This window comes from Athene cunicularia (assembly GCF_003259725.1).
Source record: "Athene cunicularia isolate RWA chromosome 1 unlocalized genomic scaffold, athCun1 chr1_part2, whole genome shotgun sequence".
NCBI lineage: Eukaryota > Metazoa > Chordata > Aves > Strigiformes > Strigidae > Athene > Athene cunicularia.
In genome coordinates, this window is record NW_020799092.1 from 68,365,464 (window position 1) to 68,382,120 (window position 16,657).

Consider the following 16,657-nt stretch of genomic DNA (forward strand, 5'->3'; position numbering starts at 1 on the left):
AAATGTTATCACCAGTAATCTTGTATTTATTTCTAAAGACCAGTGAAGTTTTCAGTCATGTCAGACTTGGTAATAATGGCTAAAAAGTCCCCCTAGCAAGCACTCTTACTGGATCATAAAGCTCTAAAAACCTAGGTTTTAATTTTATGTTGTTCAACATTTGCTTTTAAACTGTTCTTATTTGTGTTTTATAATGCCTTTCAAAAGTCAAAACATTTTCACAATTACCTTTGTCAGCTTAACTGGTAACCTCATCAAAAAGTAAAATCAGATTTCTTTGCCAAGATCTGATTTTCAACAAAACTGTGAACTAATTGTTTATCAGTTTATTTTTATTAGCTTTTCCATTATTTCTTCCAAGACACTGTGGATTGGGTTTTCAGTGTAGATTCAACAGCAGCACTCAGCTTCTCTTAAGTTGCCAAATATTCCAAGATTCAATTAGAAATTAATATGCTGACACCCAATATCTCTCCAACTCTTTTGGAATTCATGGCCAAAAAAAAAAAAAAAAAAAAAAAAAAAAAAGGCGTGATTTTTCAGCTGGCACTTACTGAGGGAATCAAAAAACATTTTTATCTGATAAGATAGCATTATCGTGCTTCCTTCTTAGTATAGAAGGAATACCGAACATTTCTGTCATTTTTGCATTGCTAATAGCTAGTTTACTGTCCTTTAGGTAGATACTGCTCTTATTATTAGAACTTAATTTTGTAAAAAAAAAAAGTGAACTTGTCTTTACTGAATACAGATTTTTCTCACCTATCTTTGGAAATCATCTGCACTCCCATTTTTCTCATTTTTACTGATTGTCCTGTGCCTTTCCTTGGTTTTTGTTTGTTGCATGTTGGTTTTCTAACTGTTCCTTTCAGCAGTTGTCCTTAATAAATCTAAAGAGGCTCTTCATTCAAAAATTCTTTTTATAATATAGTAAATAAGATTATTTTTTAATCTTTCTAACAAACTTTTTAAACAAGCTCTCAATTTTCACTCAAAAAACCTCAAGTTTGGGGAAAGAACTCTCTTTAACCATCGAATATAAGTGTAAGCATTTATGATTTATTTATGGTTTTAGTCCTTAGTAGTTGACCATGGTCACCAGTCATGTGCAGCTTCCAGTTTGCCATTTGGTTATCGATTCATCTTTCTGTATTATGCTGAGATGAAACTAGAGTTCCTTAATATTGAATGCAGTACCTGCTTACGTTTTTAATACACAAACCAAAATAAAATTATCATCTGTAGTTTCTAAAATCTCAAATAATTTAGTGTAGACTGCCAGGAGTCCTATAGAACCCGTGTCTTCAGATACTGGAGTATTTTTCTTTTTCCTTCTACACAGCAATGGAATGCATAATACAGGTTGACTTGTTGGTCTCTAACAAGGGAGGGACCCTGGGCTTTTTCTGTAGCACAGTGATCCATCCATATGTGCTCTAAGATTTGAGGTTCTGAGAACTGCAAAACAGAAACTTTTTTCATATTTATTAACTATATTTTACTACTAGACCAGATAATACACTTGACCCTTTCACTGTGCATCAGTACTTTGAACTAATATAGATATTAGAAACCGGGCATGAAGATATTTTTATATTTTTTTATAGTAAAACTACTTGATCTACATTTTTTTTAAATCTCCTATTTTCAGAAAATGTAATTGCTATCTGTTTAAAAGCAAATAAATTCATTCCACCCTGAGATGTTATAATTTTTGTCTGTCGTTTAACTTAATAAATTCAGAGCAGTTTAAAAGAGTAGAGGATCAAATCCTCTCTTTCATAGCTCCATGTTTGTATTCATTGAAATACTTAATGCTGTTCTGGTTTGTGATTAAGTTGGGGTTTTTTGGTTTTTTTTTGCTTAGTTACTGGCCAGCACTTTACATTTTACTGCAGTCAGATCTGCATTTGGACTAGCTGACTGCTGTATTTATGGTACCACAGGATATGGAAGCTTCATGTAATTTAATTCCAGGTCCAGAATATGTCTTGGTGTCTAAATCTTCATTTTAGATTTATATACATATTATTTAGATTGAGGTTCATTTTTCTTAGTTAAAATTCCCTTAGAACAAAGACTAACAACTTTTCTCTTAAGTTGCCAAATATTCCAAGTGGACATGGCAACTCTCCAAATATGGGAGAGTCAGCTCCAGTCACACACACCCCACTTTCTGATCATCATCTTCGGCAGCCATGGAGAAGCCAAGGCTTTGTAGCAGCCCAGAAATGTCAAGACTTGAGTTATTTTGGACCCTGCTTCTGATGTTTCCTAAGGGTGTCCCATGGGGAGTGCCATCCAAAGTTATCTTTTTTCTGACTGTAGAAACTCCGCATCTGTTAATCATTCCATCCATAGGAAGAATGAAGCAAAGTTGCAAATTTTCAGACACAAAAGACTGAAATTATGTGAGAAGCCCCAAACCATTCTGTGATGTGCAGACAGGCAAATGTTGCCTGTCTTGGGACACAGACAACAGTATGGTCTCTGGCAAGAAACTCTGCTTACCTGAACTGCAACATGCCAGCATACTTCAGAATATATACTGATTTAAATAACAGCAGTGGTGTGTTTAACAAATGTCATGAGTAACACACCTGTAGAATGCAAAATTACTACAGTGATGTGCAAGAAGCACATTGTTCTTTGAGTACCGTTTGTTAATGAGTAATTTCACACTTTTTATAAATACATTTCATTTTACCTATAAGCAAGTACATCAAGTTAAACCTTTAAGATAACAATAGATTAAAGAATTCTTGAGTTTTAAGTTTTGCTATGTGGGACATCCTCCTTGACTGTCATATTTATGCTGGGGATTAAAATTATGGAGGTTTTTTAGTTCTGTGCAATTCAGAAAGGAAAAGATAGGAGTACTGTTAAGGAGACTCTCATGCTTCTAGATCAGGAATTTATTTTACCTTCTAAACATCACTATTGCATTTGTATTTAAGAAAACTTGTGTTTCTTTTGTTTACTTGGTGTGAAATGATAGTCTGAAAATTGTCATTTTTGCATGATCCATGTGTGAATTTGCTTAGAAGGCAAATAGTCAACTATTTGGTGAAAGCAACTCTTCAGGCAGAGTATGGGAAGAACTGAATAAGTGAGATATTTTCATTTGCGACCTCCAATGAAACCTGGGTTTAAAGATCTGAGAATTTAGTTTTTCAAATTAATATTTTTTCTGGATTTGTTTCAGCAAGGAGGGGTATATAGTTTATATATTAATTGGTAGTCACAAGATATCCAATCTTGCAGTTGTTGGCTAGATAAAAAGCAGCTGTCGCTGGTTATTTCCTCATGCAGATAGGAGCTAGAAATGTTAATGTTGGAATTGAAAATCACTTGTCTCAATCTTTTTTGCTGCTAAATTGAGAAGAAAGCCTTTGTTAGTTTCACAAATATGCTGTGGTGGTAGTTAGGAGAAGTTAGTTATTGCAAACTTTACTCTGAAACAGCCAAATAAGCTAATAATTATATTGGAAAATTTTATTTTTCAGTTCATAAGATTTTATGAAAAATACATTTTAGTAATGTTCAGTTCATCAAGGATTTTGATTCTTGTAGAGGAAGAATTTCTATACTTAAATACTCTTTTCTCCTTGTTTCCAGAACTTGTATGTTATCCAGACACATCTGAACAGAAGAATTATTTTTGTGCTTGTTTAAAAATATTATATTGTTAGCAAACTACTTTGTTATCATGGTGAGTTTAGTACAGCATATGCAGAGCTGAAAAGGCATGAGACCATATATGTAAGGGGATATGTTTTGCTTAGTACCAAAGACTTATTTTGTTTATGAGTAGTAGGGGATTGGATCTTAAAAAAACAAAGAAAAGAAGAAAAAAACACCCACAAAACAAACAAAAAAAACCCACAAAAAGATTAATTTTCATTGTTTTGTACATTGCTGGGCTTTACAGGTGCCTCATTTTGTACACATTTAATTGAACAAAAATAGTCAATGATGGTACTAAGTATTTCATTTTAGCCTGGTCTGAAGATACTGTGTCACTTGCATCAAAATTTTTGTATCTGTGGAAGAAGATTAAGTAACTGTAAATCTTTGGTGGAGAAAAGACAACTTAAAGATTTTCCCTTGGTTTTACAGTGTTCCTGTTCCAGTAGTCAGTCTAGAGAAAATTCCTAACTTAGTGAAGGCAGATGGTGCCAATGTTAAAATGAATTCTGCAACCACTACCACCATCCCCTCCTCTTCAGCCTCTTCATCCACCATACCTGCTCCAACTTTGGTTAAATCTGGTTTGACATCCAAGTCAGTGCCACCGTCACCAGAAAAGATTCTGAACGGCAAAGGAATTGTAGCTCCATCAATAGACAAGAAACACCAAAATGGCACTAAAAGCAGTAACAAGCCTTACAAAAGACTTTCAGGTGAGTGATGTTGTAGTTCATCTTTGAGATAGTCTGTCTATCTTCATTAATATTTCTATAACTCAGAAATAAAGTACTAATAAAATGCTGTAACCTGGTTTTGGTTTGATTTTTTTTTTCTTTTTTTCTTTTTTACTGTAAGATGCCAGTTTGCATATAAGAAAAAGAAAGCTTTCATGCTCTTAGCACATGTAAAATATTTTCAAAGTACACATTCTGTTTATCTTGAAGTTAGACTGTTTAATGCGTTTCTCAACTGGTCAACAGGCCAAATATAAATTTTTAAGGAAGTAAATTAATTAAAACAGAAAGGCAGAAGGCTTCCTCGCGCTATTACGTAATTTCGGTCTGTTTGCAACAAAAGAAAATGTGCCTTGTTTGGGTGACTTTGGTATAGCCATGTTGAAAATTGAGGTTTAAGGTGTCAACTTGGTGGATAACCAAGTCATGACTTTTTAAAGAATCTTCTTTCTTGGATTTAAATAATAGAAAATTCTAAGATGATATGGGAAATGCTGGGGAAGTCTTAAAAGTAATAATTTCCCTCCATCCCTCTGCCCTTGCGATTCACATGAGTGTGTGTGTGTGTGTAGCATGTGAAGAAATTTGTAGTGTCTTGATCTTTCTCAGGAACACAGGACGGTGGGGTTGTGGGAGTGACATTTAATGTGGAAATGCCCTGGATGGCCATAGGCAGAGCTGTATTGAAGATGTAGGTCCCTGTGCAAATCTGCCACCGAAGCACAGAATGCCCCATCATGGGAGGGCAGAGGCTCTGTTAGAAAGGTTGCCATCCATTGGGAGGAAGAATTCTTTTCTGTGGAGTTCCCTAGCAGTGACCCATGTCAGCCATTGGGCAGTGAGTAGAGAATTTGCCCCCTAAAGCTGAAAACACATTTTTGTTCTGAATGAAAGGATACCAAGTGTTTTGAGGATTTTTTTTTTTTTTTTAAAGCAAAAGTAACTGACTCAAGTTTATGGCTTCAGAAGCTGTATAGGGTCTATTCATCAGCTGGCAGTACTTTGTGATTTGGGCAGGAACTTCTTGTGTGTACTGAAAGGCTAATTTTGCTAATGGCAGTATGATGCGTGTTAGGTCGTCAGTTTGGCAGAAAGTTAGTTCACATGATTTCTAAATGTTCACTAGTTATGAACCAAGTAGAAGTTGTACAAGATAAATGCTTTAATTTCCAGTTAATGAGTGTTCCCTATTTTTTGACTGAATATCAGGTTTATTTTTTTCATTTTCTCAAATTTGGCAGTTAGCCTATGGTACTGCCACCTTGGCTTGATTCCAGACCAGTGTGAGGTGTTTGCTAGGGCTGTGTGGGGTATGGAACAACGCCATCGCCTTAAAGGGCTCGGTACCCTGATTGCTTTCTTAACTAGTTAAAGGTGATATATAAAAAAACAGAACCACAAACCAAAAAAGTATTATGAGAAAGTAGCTGATTAGGCTTTTACACCTTATTTCACTTGCAAAGATCCAATTTGTTATCCTAATAAAAACTCTACATATATTTTGCAGTTAATTTAAAATATTGGTTTCTTTTAACCTATTATTTCCTTTAATGGTTTAGATGCTTAATTTAGCTAATCAATTCTGAATTCCTACTTGGGCAGTTGAAACTGATATTATTTGAGATGCTTGTTTTCCTCGTGTCACCACGTACCACTGTGGGGATGTAGGTAATACTTGTACCTTCTTTGTACAGGTGCTTCCTGAAATGTGTTCATAAAGGAGAATCATTTCTATAGGGCTTTCCTTGAATTTGCTTGCTTTTTCTGTGCAGGTGACTATCGCTCTTCTGTCTTGAACCTTTCACAGTGTCTTCTAGTCTAGGGAATGTTTCACTGGTGGAAATCTCTGCACAGGACTGTTTGAGCACTCTGATAGGCATTAGTTTACTTTTATATGGTTAACAAATCCTCAGAATTGATTCTTTTTTAAAGCTTCTCTGTCATTATCAGATTTAGAATCTGATCAGTCTTGCTTCTTCTGCCTCGTGTATTGATGCAGCAATGCAGTAGTTTAGTGATGATGCAAATAGAAGTCCCGACAGCACTGTAGATTAATTGCCTGTAGATTTTGTGTCACTGTGATGGATTCCTTTCCATTATTATACAGAACTGTGCAAAGATTGAGAAAAATATCTTGGAAGGTCAATGGGGTGATTATTTTAGCTATCACATAAATTTCATTCATTTCCCATTAAAAGAATGAGACAGTGGCTAGGGGATTTAGGTGTCCCTCAATTCGCTGCTATGAAACTGTACAGCTGTTAATTTTGGAAGCTTCTTAATAGGTCTGGCCAGCTTACATCTGTTTTCTTTCATTTTTAGCAACTTCCACGCTCTCTCACACCATTTCCCTGACTGTGGCTAGAGGTTTTTTTCTCTGCTGAGAGCTGGTGGTTGTTTGGGTGATGAATGAACCTGCCCTCTTTTCAGGAGCACTGTCATCGGTGAGAGAGAGCAAACAGCTTGTGGAACCACAAAAGACAGTCTGTAGCTGCCCAGCATAAATGTATCAGTGTTCCCTAATAGCAAAAAAATTTTTTTCCTAAATCTTCCTTAGTTCTTGTTCTCTTTGGGATTAAGTTAAAGAATGCAGATGCCCAGTTTACACCAAGAATATCTGTTCTGTTGCAAACAGGAGTTTGAGACTATTCAGTTTTGGCCTTTCCTCTTCTTTCAGTGAGGCTATAATGAATGCTCTTAACTTCATCCACTGAACACGAAGATATGGAATCTGTTCCAGAGAAACAGCTTTCTGAAGTTGTGCTTGTGCACAAGAGTCTAGGGCTTCTCATTGCACAAGAGTCTAGGGCTTCTCATTGTTTCCCAACAGAGGTAGTGAGAAGCTGCTTTTTGTTATTGGTAAGACGGTGATAATTCATTTAATGTATTGCCCAAACCAGGCACATCTGTAGCTGGCGATTAGATGTCCATGATTTCTCTGGAACAGCCACACACTCTTCAGCCAGGAGAAGTGGTTTTCTGTTTGTTTAGTATTTTCTGTTTCTCAGGGAAAGCATGCTATTTTGTTGTTCAGTAGATGCTGGAGGTTTCCACTTTTTCTGACTATAATTCCCTGTGTTGATTTTACCTCTGTATGTTTTCCTAGTAACTACCTTTGCTGTAATTGGTCCTGATTGGTTGGGACACTCATTGACATCCAGCGATCTGGATACTCCCAAAGGCAGCACTTACAATTTTTGAAGTATACTTTCCTGTTGGTCCAAACCCATCCTCTCATGGTGACTTTCAGAACACATTCCACAGCCTTGTGATTACCCTCAGGATTTTGCATTTGAAGGCATATTTATAAGTCCATATAGTCTCTTTAATTTGTTTTTTGTGTTGAAGGTTTTTAGGCAGGTGATTCAGGAAACTGTGATAGGAACATCATATACTCAAAAACCAGGAGCAATTAACTGCTTTAGTTCATGAACATGCATTATCATCCATTAAGTATGGAAAAATGTTTATTATATTTAGCCATACACAGCAACTTTAGGTTGGTTTTCTTTTTTGTGCTGTAATGGCCACAGAAATCACAACTGCTTGTGACAGATTCAGTCCCTTTGTAGATTTCACCAGAAAAGCAGTGCCAACTGTTTTTTCCAAGCTCACTTTTTGGTATGTCTCTGCTAACAGGTTGATAACATAACCATTTAATGTTTGGTTTATCACTTTTAAGCCCATATAGCAGAATACATAAAACTGCTAGTAATTGTGATATCTGGACAACAGTTGTTGTCTGACATAGGCTACTTAGTTTCATGTTTCTTCCAGCTGTTCTACTCACTGGGATGCTGTCATAACATAGCTGTGAATTGCTGCCTTCGTCTTCGCTCTGATTTGTTTGTTTATAAAGAATTTTTAGATCCCTGGATTAAATGTTGTATTTGAGTACAGGATGTTTATTATATCTGAATGTAACACTACTGTATAGTGAAATAGGCCTTGGCAAATAGTTTATATTCCTCTATCAAATGAAAGCAAACCAGTCTGCACATTAAAACATATGATGTCAAGGTATATAAAGATAATGGTAGATTTTTGGTGGCATAAACTTAAAAGTTTATGTCCATAGTTTTGTTACAGCTCTGTAATATAAGCCCTAAAATTATAATATCATAACCTAAAGGAGGTGATGCTTTCTGTGGTTTATAAATACTAAAATATTAATGAAAATAAAATATGCAAATACAGCTTATTAAATATTAATGCACTTTTAATGTTAATCATGAGTAGAACTCATGTAAATGCCTTTTTTTTTCATAATCTCTGCAAACTTTAAACTCCATGCCTTTCTTCACTTAGGGAAATAATGCACATTTTTTACACAGATTTAGGGGACAGATTTAACAAATTTTGCTCTCAAAATGCCCCTCTGAAACTTGTATTAGCTTCTGAGAAACCGTGGGTTGTTTTTTCAGATTTTCTGAGTATGTCAAAGAAATGTGGTTCAAAGCTCTTGTGATATTTAGTCTATATGTGTCTTAGCCAAAGTCAGAAGCTAGATTTGCAAATGCTGTATTTCATGTCCTCGGAGGCAGCCAGTGTTAGAGAGGGAATTGAACTTGTGGGTATTTGGCTTGGTCCTATGTTTGGGCCACTCTGAGTACAGCACTGTAAGCAGACTTACTTTGATGAAGTCTGTGACTGAAATCCTGCCCTAAATAGTTTGAAACACATAAGGACAAAAAATGCACAACTGCATGAGTGATGCATGTGGCACTATTAGAGGATGCTGGGGATGGGATCAGTCGTTCAGGTTGAGCCTGGTTGAATTAAGCTCTATCAGGCAAAAATTATAGCTACTCTTGTTAAAATTTCTGTAATAATCTATTTTTTCTCCTTTTTCTACCTACCCCCCCCCATCAAACAGAAAGAGAATTTGACCCAAATAAACACTGTGGAGTACTGGATCCTGAAACAAAGAAACCTTGCACAAGATCGCTCACCTGCAAGGTATTTTTCTTAGAAGATAAAATATCAGATGCTTTGTTATAGTTTAAATCCTACCACAGTAGTTTGAGAGGTCATACCTGCTCCTGTCTTACAGACAATGGGTATGGTATTCAGACGCTGTCTTCAGGTAATTCTTTTGAGTAATTCTGTTTCTTTGAATCAGAGCATCTGCATTATACCACTAATATTTCTAAAAAGATTTTTTTTTTTCTTGTCATTTTGTTATGCAAAAATCATTAACGTTTCATGTAGAAGCACAACTGTTATTTTAAATGCTCCTTTTTTTGGTTCACATGTGCAACAATGTTGAAGTATAGTCAAATTTAGTAAAAAATTAACATGATTTTTGTATAATAAATTACTTGGAGGCTGCCCTTATGATAGTAATGTCTCGTGTCAAAAAGTAGCAGCAATGTAAGACATTTATAATGAACATTTGTATGTGTATGTGCTGCCTGTCAGTAGAGATGATCAGTTAAATTTACTTTACAATGTATTCACATTTTTCAATCCAATGAAATCAATTTTTCATTGTAAGTTAAGAGCTACAATGATGTTACTTCTTAATATTTTAAAATTATTGGAATTATATTTTCTGTCTTGGAAAAGGTAAGTCAATAGACTCTATTATATGAACATTGTTGCAAAAAGTAATTTTAGCCTTGATGTTGGCACTCCTTAAGAATTACTTCATAAATTATCAAAGATAATGTGGAATAACAGCTTTATTTCCATAACTGTGGCTAAAGTTGTTTGAAGTAGATTTTATCTTTTAGAGTTGTGGTGTATCGGAAGTATAGAGGACTCATAAACAATGTCATGCACACACAAATGCTTTTTAACCACCCTATTTTTAGACTCATTCACTTAATCATCGACGAGCAGTTCCAGGCCGTAAAAAACAGTTTGACATCCTTCTAGCTGAACACAAAGCTCGATCCAGGGAAAAAGAAGTTGCAAAAGACAAAGAGCATCCACCATCTGCAAGGGAAAGCTATCAGAGCCAGCCCACACCAGCACAAGACTCTCTGTCAGGATCTTCAGTGAACTCTGGTCAAGAATCTAAAGTAACATCTCCTGCAAAATCTAGACCACCAAATTCTGTACTTCCAAGGTAAGCAGTTCTCCAGCATGGAATGTTGCATTCTGAAGGTGCTCTAAGAAATGACTTAGTCTTTCATACAGCTTATTTTATAATCACTTGGTACTTCTTTAATATATTGCATGATAAAACATATTAATACAAGAGTTTCTGCTAGCAGTAGAAGATAGACTATGCTTACATTAACCTAAGTCTGTCCATGGTAACCTGTGGTCTGATTGGAAATGAGGCATGAAGTGGTGTCCACCCTTGGCTCGGAATCTCAGAGTAATTGCATTTTTTGACTAAAATGGTCAGTAATAATTAGGAAAGCTTACATTCAGGTCTTTCTGGCACATTTGGGAGTAAAAGTCTCTTTACATGAATCAGGGGTATGTGTCAGTGGTGAAATTCTGCACCTTCATGTAGAATTCTTCTCTGCAAATACTTCACCAATTAAATCAATGAAATATCTTGTAAAAGAAGGTGCATTTTAGTGTAAATGAGAATCTAAGCAGCAAATTCTTAAAACTATTGATTTGAAACTGTCCATAGCATGTCTTCCCTCATTTTGAAGATTTTTCTTAGAGAGGACTAAAACAGTCTTCAGAAAGACAATGCAGACTTCTAAAGACATCCCTTTAAAAAAAACTAGTATGAAGTGTTGGATCTACTGTATTCTAATTATCCTCTAGTAAATTTCCCATATGTTTTGTTTGTTTGGGGGTACTAGTTTTGGCTGGAGTAGATAAAGCTAAACTAATTGGGTTTGTTCATACTTACTTTGTTTCATATTTCTTTTCTTTGTAGAAGCCTTGGTCAGGATTGGGTGCCCATTTGGGGGCTTTTGTAGTAAGATAGTAAGGTATCTCAAAGATATATTTGCCATCTCAAGTCTTACAGAGACAGCCATTTCAAATGTTTTCTGTGTGTTCATCAAGCCATAACGAAATTTTATTCATACAAGGCAGAGCTGGGCCTTACAGGGTTTGAGTGAAAAGACAACGAAAGAATACCCATAGATAAATTGGTGAGAACTCTGCATAATTCTAGTAAAAGGAGTGACCTTACACAGTTCTTACATAGAGAGGAGCACAGAGGGATGGGCAGACATTGTTTTTAGTAGGTGTTATAGTCAAAGAAGGAAAACTGGAATGCGATTCAGTGAGAGCCAGCTGAAGAAATAGCGAACGTAGTGGTACATGAGGAGGAGGATTTCAGCAGTCATACATTGTGTTTGTACAATCTACATTTCTGTTTCTGCTGCAGTGCCTCTGTTCTGCCGTCTTGTCTGTTTTTCAAGTAGCCGTGCCAGAGGAAAGCCTTGCTTTCTCTCTGCTGGGAGCCAGCAAGCCTGCAGCACTGCTGCTGGAAGAGGTTATGTGAGTGCTCCCTGCTCTGCTGAGGCAAAGCTTGATGGTTTCACTGATGGTGACCTGGCTGACTCTTCCTGGAGGCTAAGGAGCATTCACACAATCTGTCCCTCGCATCAGCAACTGCAGCAATTATTTCTGGCTGATGGACATTGGTGAGCAATCCCTGCTCAGTTCAGAAGAGGGCACCTGTCCACAGTCTTAATGACTGCTGTGTCCTGACAGCATGAATTTATGAGATTGAAGGTCTTTAGATTTTGCTCAACGCAGACATCTCCTCCAGCCTCAGAGGTCCACATACATTCTTGGTTGTACAGATTGTAATTGAGAATCCTTTTCCACCCTGACTTCTATTCTGTTTCCAAGCGGCCTTTGAAGGCATGGCACCATCGCGCCCTGTAGTGCAAAGGCATTCCCATTTTTTATTGGATTTTAGACAAAGGTAAAGAAAACCTATGTACTGCAAGAGGTCCTCCTAGTTACTGTAGGTACCTAGTAGCTGTAGAGGGTGTCAGGTAAACACTCTGGTTATATTTCACTAGGATTTTGGTATGAAATAGAATTTCATGACTGGACCCTTGGGATTAATCAAATAGCAGAGTAATGGTGCAATGTAAGATTTTGCGCATCTGATTTTTGTTTGCATTTTTAGTATTCTTTATCTCTTAAGATCTGAAACTCAACGTCTTGGCAAATTTAAAATTTCAGGAAATATAAAGGTGTTTCTGCTAACATTAACTTGATAACCCATGATACGTCTCTGACAGGACCAAATGTCAGCTATTCTGTATCTTTTACTGTCCTTCTTTATCTGATCATTTCTGGTATAGTTTACTTTGATGCTTGACTCCATCAGATAGGTTTGCAGAGACTTTGAACACTGATGATTTAAATGTATATTCTCCTTCTAGACCATCATCTGCAAATAGCATAAACAGCAACAGTTCTTCAAACCACAGTGGGTACGTACCAGAACTGCCACTGCCTTCCATGGGAGGAGATTTAACGAGCAGATTGTCCAGTGATGAAGGAGAAGCGGATGGAGCTGAAGAATCTGAGAAATTAGACTGTCATTTTTCTGGACACCATCCCAGACCTCTTGGGGTATGTGTCTGTCTCTGGCATGCCTTGTCATTATTCTCATGTAATTAGAGGGGAGAAAAAATAAGTTAGTCAAAATGTAAGGAATGAGGACCTTAAATTCTGAAAACTGTATTCTAAAGAGATTATTTAACAGGAAGTGGTATGGATGAGATGATGTAGGAGGAGAAGACTGGTCAGTGCATAGGCTGCAGGACAAGATGAGCAGCAGAAAATCAGAAGTTCCAGTTTTAGATTTTCTTCTCAGTAGACTGCAACTCGATGTAATTCTGCTAAATTGAGGAAAGTTGCATTGTTTTAAATGTGACATGAACAGATAATGTCTTTGTCATAGTTCTTATGAAACAGGATCTTGCAGTTGGTTATAGCTCTGAAAATCACACAGCAGCAAAGGGCTATTACAGTGCTTTGTTGATTTTTGTAGTCTAGTTGAAGCAGTAATTAAATATCATTTATGTGAGTGTATGTGGACTTAGAAGCTATTGCTTCATTCATCTGAAAATGGAAAGTCTAGAGCACAGCATAGCCCATCTGCTCTGGTGGTGGCTTAAGTATGTACTTCTCTGGCAGCTGTTTTTGTCTTTCTCCTGTGTTAGAAAGTTCATTGTAAGTAGTAAGAGTTGCATTGTGGCATTGTCTCTGCAATGTGAATTTGTTTACACTGTACAAAGCGAGAAGCAGTGGGAGAACTCTCAAACTTCTAAGCAGTTGGTTCTCATCAAAATTGAGCCAAGGAATAAAATTAATGAAGACTTCACTTCTGTTTTTTCCATATGATATGCAGAATAAAACAAACACTGTGGTAACTGTATCACTGTCTATATTCCCTAGAGCAAAGGAGAACTTTTTATTGTCAGACACCAGGAAAAAGTATAAGCCAAACATAAAATGACCGTCAGGTGAAATTCTGGGTTTGATTCTTACACAGAAAATAAGAACTATTATAGTCCATATAATATTCTGATATGCAGGAACATCCTGCTTCTTTGGTACTCTTGTGTTCCACTTTGTTTTGCGGACTGCTTTATGAATTAAAACCTAAAAGCTCACTGCATGTGTCTCCATACAATTTTAAAAATAATCTAAGTGGAGCCGGTTCTTGTACAGGCACTGTCAATGAGGCATGGCTGTCCATAGCCATCTTGTTTTAGGATCCTAGTTCTGTTTCAAGGCAAATCCCACTGCGTAATCTGGTCTTTGAAACCTTAGCGTCTCTCAGTTGAAGCAGTTCCTGATAGAGCAACTGTTCTTAGTCCACATCAACGTGAAGTCAAAAAAGATGGTGTAAATTGCCTTCAGCCCAGTTCATGCTAACTTGCTAAATTTCATACTGAAGTGGACTTTCTTTACAAAGTCCCTCTCCCAGCTAGGTGGTTGTAATTGATGGGGAAAAGGTGGTAGCTTTTTTAACTACCTCTTAGCAGTAACTGATCTGTGTCACTGGGAGGTGAGGCCAGTTTATCAACTTATGTGGTGGTTTTCATTAACCAGGTTAACCTTGTCCTGAAACAGACAAGATAAACAGTTACGGTTGCCACTCACTGTCTGTTAAGCTGAAAAGTACTTTAAATGGATATTTTTCTACTGCATCAGTAGCTTCTGCTCTCAGTCAGAATTTGTGTGAATTAGCTCTCCATCATGCAGGGACCGTCTTGTTTTCTAAAGATGATTTATAACAGGTTTCTCTCCCACAGATAGGTGTTGCGGCAGTTCTCTACGTAATGTGAGATCAGTAAGACTGAACTGAAGAAAGAGTAGATTCCTGATCATACCATTTCAGTGTAGTAGGACTTTTCAGGAAGTTCTTCAGAGGAAGCAGTGCAAATACTCCTGAGCTCTGCAGAATTCTTTAAATATTTACTACTCCTCTAGATGATTTTCATACACTATGAAGAGTGTATCCAGTGTTCTGTTGTAGCGCAGGTGCCATGGATGATTTTTTTTTTTTTTTCTGAGATGTCACTGGTTTGTTTGTTTATTAAATAGATAATAAAGATGCTCCCATTGCACCTTTTTCATGCTTAGTTATATTTTTATACCTGTTACACAATTACAAGGTTTAATGTGCACAGAATGGTGTAACTTGTCTTTCTGAGGCAGTAAGAGTATTATTACCCAGAACCTGTTTCCTTAACAGTACTTTAGCATTTATATCCTTCCCCTGTCACACATAGGTGACAATGAACCAGTTTACCTGATAGTAAACTGACTTGTTAGTGAAATATAAATTATACTTTACACTAAGATGAAACATTATGTACGTATTTCATATATCATGCAAAAAGTATTTATGCTGTAGAAAGCAAAAAACAACTTTTTTAAGGTGTTTTATATGCATGATACAAATTACAAAGGTGTTTCTTGACCTATAAATGATGATCGTTTTATAATGTAGAAATATTCTTTATAAATACCGTTGAAATATCTTTTCTTTCAGTTTTGTTCATATGGCAGTCGCTTAATGGGAAGAGGGTACTATGTCTTTGATAGAAGATGGGACCATTTTCGATTCGCACTAAACTCCATGGTAGAAAAACACTTGAACTCACAGATGTGGAAGTAAGTGGGATTTTTACACTTAGTGGGTGGTTTAACATTTTTAATTCTGTAAAAGTTCTAAATTAAACACTCCATAGGAAGCATTCGTAAAATTACCTCTGTATTAAGGCATAGCAGTAATATGAGTACAAATTTTTTCTTCTCTCTTAAGGAATATGCAGCACAACAAAAACAGTCTCCTGGCATAAATTTCTGCCAGATTTAGGACTTCTTTTTAGTCCCTCTGAATCTGGGGAGGAATAATTCAGTAGTTCTGTTAACATTACCTAAAAGCATTAAAGCTCGGTGTTTTCTGGGTTTGGAGATATGTTTTGATATCATATCATTTTATAACACACAGGTTAGATTTTGCATAGGTTTTTATACCTGTATCATGCACCTATATCACCCATTCAGACTTAGCTCTGTAAGACTCATGTTGTAAGATAAGGAGCTCAGTACACATCCTGTGCATGATGGAATATGATATTTTTTTAGTCCATAATGCCCGTACTGGCTTTGGGGTCTTAAAATTCTGATTATTAGTGACTATCAAAGCACCTCTATATCACATACACAGATTGCAAGCACTGTAGGCTTTGGCTACACAGATACATTCAAATAGACTGCACTTCTAAAAAAAAAAAAAGGTGCTATTTCTTTTTTAAAAATTAGGTATTTGAAAAGCTCGTGGCATCTGCAGATGAGATTGATTTTTTGGGGGGGTATTCTGCTACAGCATATGCATTCTTCCAATGTAATGACACTAAAGTCCAGTGTTTCATATCACTGTTTATTATCAGGACTGTGTTATATTCATTGGATGCCAGCCATTAGATAAACAAGGTTTGATTTTTATTTAAATATATTTTTTAAACACTAAAGCTTGGCTTGTCTGACTAACCTGGTAACTTGATGATAACAGTGCTACTGTGCTGGGAGACATAGTTTGGAAGTGGTTGGGTTTGCCGTAAGGGCCAGTTTCATGTCTGTTTAGAGATGGATCATGCTTGATCTGCAAGGGATTCCTCTCTTCTACTTGGTAAATTTGGCTGTTAACCAGTGTCTGTCACCTTCCACAAATAAAACTGATTTTGGTTCCTCAATAGGAAGATTAAAACTTGTTATCTATTGGCTTTGTTTGTCAGGAGAAAAGATACTCGGGCATCTGAGAAATTATG

The 16,657-nt window shown here is 36.4% G+C and overlaps 1 protein-coding gene across 9 annotated transcripts in view; it reads left to right on the top strand.

The window, feature by feature from the left end:
* ATXN7L1 (ataxin 7 like 1) overlaps window positions 1-16,657 on the top strand; it is a 121,384-nt gene that overhangs the window by 92,543 nt on the left and 12,184 nt on the right. For all 9 annotated transcript variants that reach the window (XM_026841209.1, XM_026841205.1, XM_026841211.1 and 6 more), the window contains 5 exons: window positions 4,120-4,403; window positions 9,301-9,383; window positions 10,241-10,497; window positions 12,749-12,941; window positions 15,376-15,497. In XM_026841209.1, the coding sequence (XP_026697010.1) occupies window positions 4,120-4,403; window positions 9,301-9,383; window positions 10,241-10,497; window positions 12,749-12,941; window positions 15,376-15,497 (939 nt within the window). The remainder of the gene's footprint in view (window positions 1-4,119; window positions 4,404-9,300; window positions 9,384-10,240; window positions 10,498-12,748; window positions 12,942-15,375; window positions 15,498-16,657) is intronic.